The sequence below is a fragment of the Lygodium microphyllum genome, chromosome 13 (genome assembly GCF_053477565.2).
Source record: "Lygodium microphyllum isolate KBCC chromosome 13, Lygodium_microphyllum_v1.1.10, whole genome shotgun sequence".
NCBI classification, from domain to species: domain Eukaryota; kingdom Viridiplantae; phylum Streptophyta; class Polypodiopsida; order Schizaeales; family Lygodiaceae; genus Lygodium; species Lygodium microphyllum.
Window position 1 is genome coordinate 38,162,637 of NC_141147.1, and position 6,320 is coordinate 38,168,956.

The 6,320-nt window shown below is 42.5% G+C and overlaps 1 protein-coding gene across 1 annotated transcript; it reads right to left on the minus strand.

Annotated features, from left to right (window-relative positions):
- Nucleotides 1–4,224: 4,224 nt before the first annotated feature.
- LOC148026522 (pathogenesis-related protein 2-like) lies at nucleotides 4,225–5,922 on the minus strand. Its single transcript, XM_087690468.1, has 2 exons — nucleotides 5,611–5,922; nucleotides 4,225–4,930 (listed from the first exon to the last, which is right to left on the minus strand). The coding sequence occupies exons 1-2, from the start codon at nucleotides 5,792–5,794 to the stop codon at nucleotides 4,626–4,628; spliced, it is 489 nt and encodes a 162-aa protein (XP_087546594.1). The 5' UTR covers nucleotides 5,795–5,922; the 3' UTR covers nucleotides 4,225–4,625.
- Nucleotides 5,923–6,320: the final 398 nt, after the last annotated feature.

A 6,320-nucleotide genomic window follows, 5' to 3' on the forward strand; every position in this document is an offset into this window, starting at 1 on the left:
ATGGACCATGGGTCCGTCCTACGGATGGGTGGTCCCGGTTAGCCGGGAACTTTTCTCAAAAATCTTGAAGAACAGCGGAATGATCATCATTATCAAAAACGAATAACGAGAACAATGACCTAGAGTTACATCTTATCCAATTTACGTTGTTTTAGGGGAACAGAATGGGACTATGCCTTATGGTAGAGAGGTTGAGCCTTGCATCCCTCTTGTTTCCCATTCTCCTTGAACCAAGTGCAGTGTGAATCCGCTTCGGACCTGGCGTTTCTGCGTAAAGTAGTTCGCTCGGGTCTGACGCTAGTTGCTGCTAGCTAATGACCAAACAGGAAAACCCAAATTCAGGTCGATCCTAAGTGGGAACGGCCAGGATACTTCCGCTACGTGGCAGACACGGGAAGACCTAGATTGCAAAACCCGTAACATTCCATGGGAGTGACGGGCGGAGTTTTCTAGACATCCTTTCCGATGGACTGCTAAGAGTGTCTTGGATGATTCTAGTGGACACGTTACACCAATCATGTCAAGGTGCACTTATAGCTCACATATAATTTTAGATAAGGTGGACCACATGTAGCCAATGTGCACATGTCCTCTTTTCATCATCTTTAGCCAGTGTGTCCACTTGTTGGTGACTAAAATAGATCACTGTAAGGATACTTTGCAATACCAACAAGCCAACTACAAATCTCTTATCTATGAAATGTATAAGTAAATTAATTTGGTTAATTTGATGAGGCCAAGTTTTCCTTCCATGGACAGTGTGGTTGGCTATATTCTACTTCAAGGTTATAGGAACTTACATAAGTCAATGGAGCATCCTAAAAATGACAATACTCTAATTACTATATCAAGTCACTTCAAGCACATATACTTGATTGACTGATGGATAATATGCCTTTCTCTATCTCTTTCGTATATACCTTCATTGCATTATCTCTCTCTAGCTAAAAACCATTCGTCCTTTATCCACCTATTAATACTTCCATGCAATTGTAAGTGGGATGGTCTAGTAAGTCACTACATATGTACCAATTGACTTGCCAATGTGTTATCTCTTATCCTCAAGATTTGTTATATATGTCACCACATAGGTCAATTGATTCCCTAAATGCATGTATTGATTCCCTAAATTGTTCATGCTCGTCTGTAAGCGCGTGTAATAGGCATTATCTGCGCATATACATGCGCCACGCAGGAATAGAAAAATTTAAAAAAAGTTGTGGCTTTCTTTTCAAACCTGTGCTTTCCTGCGTTTTTTGCGAGTTTTCTGCAGTTCGAGCTCGACATCACTAGTCATGTCTATCTATCACTTCATGAAGACAATGAGGCAATGAAATAAGAGTAAAAATAGGACAGGAGGAAAGAAGAGCCAAAGAGTAAAGAACAAGAGCCAAACAGCAAGGAAGAGAAGAAGATTCAAGCAACTTACCAAGGGAAGGGAGAAGGAGGACAAGGAGCTTGCAACCTAGCCACCACCCCTTGGAACAAGTAAAGAAGGTGAGTTCTTCTTCTCTCTCTCAATCTTGTTTGCTTTCTCTGTCTGTTTGTCTCTCTCTTCTCTCTCTTCACATGTTGGATCTTGTCATCTATGGAGGTTTTTTTGCACGTTTTTTAAGCAAGTTTGAAAAGAAATGGTCCGATTGTGTGCGTCTGTCAGTGCGTCCAGATGACAGTGTAGACGCAGGTATAGACGCAGAAATAGACGCGCTGACAGACGCCCACAGAGACGCAGATATAGACCCGCATAGAGACGCAGATATAGACGCAGCATGTAATAGGTTTTATCTACATAGGGTAATATGATTTTTCTTGTGTAGATGTGGAATCGTGGATCCTCCAGCATCCCATTCAACAAGGAGCAATTCATGGGGGAGATGACCAATTATCTTGGTCGCCCTCCCATTGCAGAGGAGTTTTTCAGTGTGATGTCTGGGACACCTATCACATCTTTGCCTACACAGGGATCAGCTGAGGTACATGGATCGGCCGAAGCACGTGCATCTGCAGAAGCACGTGTATCGAGTGAGGTAGAGGGTAGTGCACATAGAGGGAGGAGGGAGAGTCGTGCGGGAGAACGAGGTCGAGGGTTTTGTGGGGGTTGCCTAGGTGGTGGCTCTCGATCACCCTCACCGGAAAATGAGAGAGGTGAGCCTCCACAAATGTACTACTCTGTCACTGATGTTGGTGGTATCTTGCATGACTTTGAGGGGAGGGAAGTGATAGCCTACTTGAGGAGTGTTGTGCATGCCACAAGAGTCTCATCTTATGACGCACGCCAAGGAGTCATTGCGGAGATAAGAGCAGGGGCGCCCTGGATATGGCCAACCACCCAATTGCCACCACAAGGAGTGGAAAGAGGCCAAGAAGAGAGTAGCGGAGAAAATGACAAGTCACCAGCATGAAGAGGCGTGACATATCCAGATGGCAACCATGGGATCGTCGCATTATGGATCGGGTGGCAGGGAGTCATGGGAGGCTGAGTTTGTAAGTATTATTTGATTTCTTTTTTAAAATTAAATTTTGTAATTTGTTTCACTTCATTATGTAGTGTGTTTTAATACGTTGTATGTTGAAATTGTTTTGTAGTATCATATCGTTGGTAGGATGCCTACTCCTAGAGAGGTAGGCTACCATCGAGGTCATAACTGGGCATCCACTTGGCAGCATTTCTACGAGGAGGGACTCATCACGGAGGAGCAATATAATCGCACCATGAGGATTACACCACCAGAAGAGATATGTTTTATTTTTTACATGAAAAGTATAGATAACTCTAATTTATTGTTTGTAATGGTATTTATATACCTTAATCCTTTGTGTAGGCGAACCCTGATGCAGTGGAGGATAGCGAAGGGGGGACTAGCAGTAGCGGTGGTGGCAACGGCACTGGCACTGGCAGCGGAGGTGCTAGCGATGATGATGCCTCTTCTGAGGAGATATAGAGGAGCCCCATGCATGCATGCCTCCCTTTGATATGTATTACTTTCAGCTAGTGCTTGTGACCATGACGTCATAAGCACTAGAACTCATAATGTAAAAACGTTTCATCTATATATATGAAATTTCGTGTTCTACATACATTGTTTTGTTTTCAGTATCCAATCCTCGAAATAATCTTTCTCTGTTTTCCCTAAGCATATAATTTGATGTTGATGGGGGGAAAAAAACCAGAGAGCATGTGGCTTTGCAAGCCACATGCTCTCTGGTTTTTTTTTCATACCTCTATTTTACGCGTCTATCAGCATGTCTAAATTGCAGGATAAATGCGTGTCTACTCTCGTCAAAAACTTGCAGAGTAAACACGTTTTTAGACGCGTAGATACACGTGTGTATAGACGCACAATATGAATATATCTACTTTTTTATAAATATGATTATATATTTACGTAGCGCGTCAATACACGCGTCTATATGCGTGTCTATGTGGGCCTGTAACTCTGACTATAAGCGCGCTTTTAGACGCGATACTGTAGATGCAGAAATAGATGCGGTAATAAATACGTCCGATATTTTTTTTCACAATTCAAATATTGTGTCTACAAGCGTGTCTATGGAGCCTTTTTGTTGTAGTGGAAACTCATAAACATTTATTAATTTAAATATTTATTTTACGGAATCACCCGCTATGGAATCACCCACTTACACATTAAATTAACAAGACGCCCGAAAAGGATAGGCATCCCCATTGACTTTTCGCACAAGGAATCCACCTTGTGTACGAGCCCCAGTAATAAAATTTTACGGAATCCACTGCAAGACCTCATGGAATCCACTGTGGAATATGCCTCCTGGCATCATTTTGGCTACTAACTAGTTTAGAGTACTTGTGGCAAATGCTTCAAAAAGCTCTTTAACATCTTGAATTGAGAAAATATCAATATTTTCTAAGTGCATCAACAAAAAGGAAATACATGATATTTATTAGATGCAAGTTAAAAAAAGTACATTATTAAGCTTATGTAGGTGAGCTCAATACAAAACACCGAATTAAAGATGCAAAATCTGGTAGTTTACTAAACAAGTAATGATGTGGTAGAATAGTTAATTTAGAGCCTAGACTCAGTTTGATAGGGGATAGGGACCACCAAAGGGTGCCTATGAATGCTCTTTTCCCCCCATTCCTCATATATCTAGCAATAAGTTTAATCATTATGTGTAAAATATCCCCTTAAAATGTAGAGAACATTATAGAGAGGACCCATGATGGAACAATAGCACCTTGCACGTTGAATAGGTGAACTAGCATCGAAGCTCGAAGCATGTTTGAGGTTGGATCCATGTGGTGAATATTTCAACATGCCCTTTCTTAACATAGAAATCATCACATGGACGCATGCACACACACATAACGGGGGGAGATTACACACATACACACATACACACACACATATACACCAACAACAATGCACATTCTCTTTGGTTGCTAGTGACACTATTACGTGCTTACAAGATCATTCCAATTATGAGATCTTGGAAAGGTTTTAATAAAGGTGGTGGATGAACCCTTACATTTAGTCCAAGGGTTATCCTTTATTTGTAGTGCACAATAAGAAAGTGGGTCCCCCACATTTTTTGTACTACTTATTCATGCTAACTGAGGTATGACAAGTACACATTGATAGGGTCTACTGGAAGTCGTCGTGGGAGAGCAAGTAAGCCTCCACGGCCTTGTATGTCTGGGTGACCAAGCCTTTGACCTCCTCAGGGAATTGATGCTTATGGTGATCGTGGATAGGCTCGTATTCAGCAGAGTAGTGGATGACGCAAGTTTCTGGTCCAGTTTCCTTGAATTGCACCGTCTGCTGGTAGCTCTTGAAGAAGCGCACCAAGAACCCCCCTTCGATCAGCACAGACTTGAGCTTGAATGCGCGCGTGTCGACTTCCTCAATCTTGTCTTTCACGACCGAAACTTCGGTTTGCTTGACATGATCTGCACAAAAGTTTGCCAATAGAAGCCGAATTAAATAAGCATTGATCAAGCCTGGTACTTCCGGTGCTGATTATCGAGAGAGAACAAAAAATGAGAAAGTCTTTGTTGGGATACTATGGCTAATTAATGCAAATATATGTTAGACGGGGAAGCAAGTATATGTTTGCTTGCCATGATCTGCAGAAAATTTTGCCAATACAAGACGGATTACATCAGCATTGATCAAGACTAGTACTGCCAGTGGTGATAATTCGAGAGAGAACAAAAAATGACGAGAAAGCGTTTCTTGGGATACTATGGCTTAATGTAAACATATGTTCGATGGGGAAGAGTTCAATTATATTCATGCATGCACGACCCATGCTAGTACGTCATTAATGCACGGCGCTGTGATCACTATCATGAAAATTGATATCAGTTACGAACTGATCAACCAAACTCTTATAAGATTATATGAGTGGTAACTCATGTTATTTGTATATTAGACTCGTTAACTCTTATAAGATTATATGAGTGGTAACTCATGTTATTTGTATATTAGACCAACGAGTCGATGAAGGGATCAATTACGACGGAAGTTTTTTGGGCGTTCCTTCTTGATCTGCAGTAACTGTAGAACTAATGCAAGCATCACATGTTGCAGGAGACTGATTTAATGTGCCGATCAAAGCACGACATACCTTTAGTGAAGACGAGCGTGCCGACGCAGCCTGCAGAGAGAGTGGGTGAGGAATAATGGGCTGCTTCGATGAGGTTTGGGAGAGCCTTCGGGAGGCATTGCGGAGCGCACTCATACGAGCCGCGCCACATCCTCTTGGCCGGCACCTTGCAGTCGATCTCCATGCTGAACGTCGAGGGTGCCATAATCAAATATTGATTCTGCTATGGCTGCCCGCCTTAATACGATTATATGACTAATAGTCAAGTGTACCTTAGTAAATTAGAGAAGGACCCAGTGCGTTTGCTCTGATCATGGAGACAGACGGGATCCGTATTTATAGTGATCGTCCTCTCGACTTGCCAGCAGCTAATCCGCATCCATATTGGCTTGGGTTAGTGGGTCGTGTCGGGATGTCTTCTGAAATCCTATCCGGGAAGAGGAAAAATCAGGCGCCTGGGCCTTGCCGAATGGTCAAGCGTCGGCACGCCGCGTGGGCGGCGTTAATGTACTTCAGTAAATTGTCCGTCGACCAGCCGCCTTCTAGAACACATTTCTAGAAGACTGCTTTTAACTTGAGCTTTACGATTTCGATGTGCAGTTCAAAGCAAAGTGTGGAGGAAAGCGGGCATTGAGAAAACGAAGTCTTTCGGTTGTAAGCAGTGTTCGGAAAAAGAAAAATTGGGAACGCATAGATCCTTCTCGTTTTTGTCTAAGGCGGTTGTGTAAAAT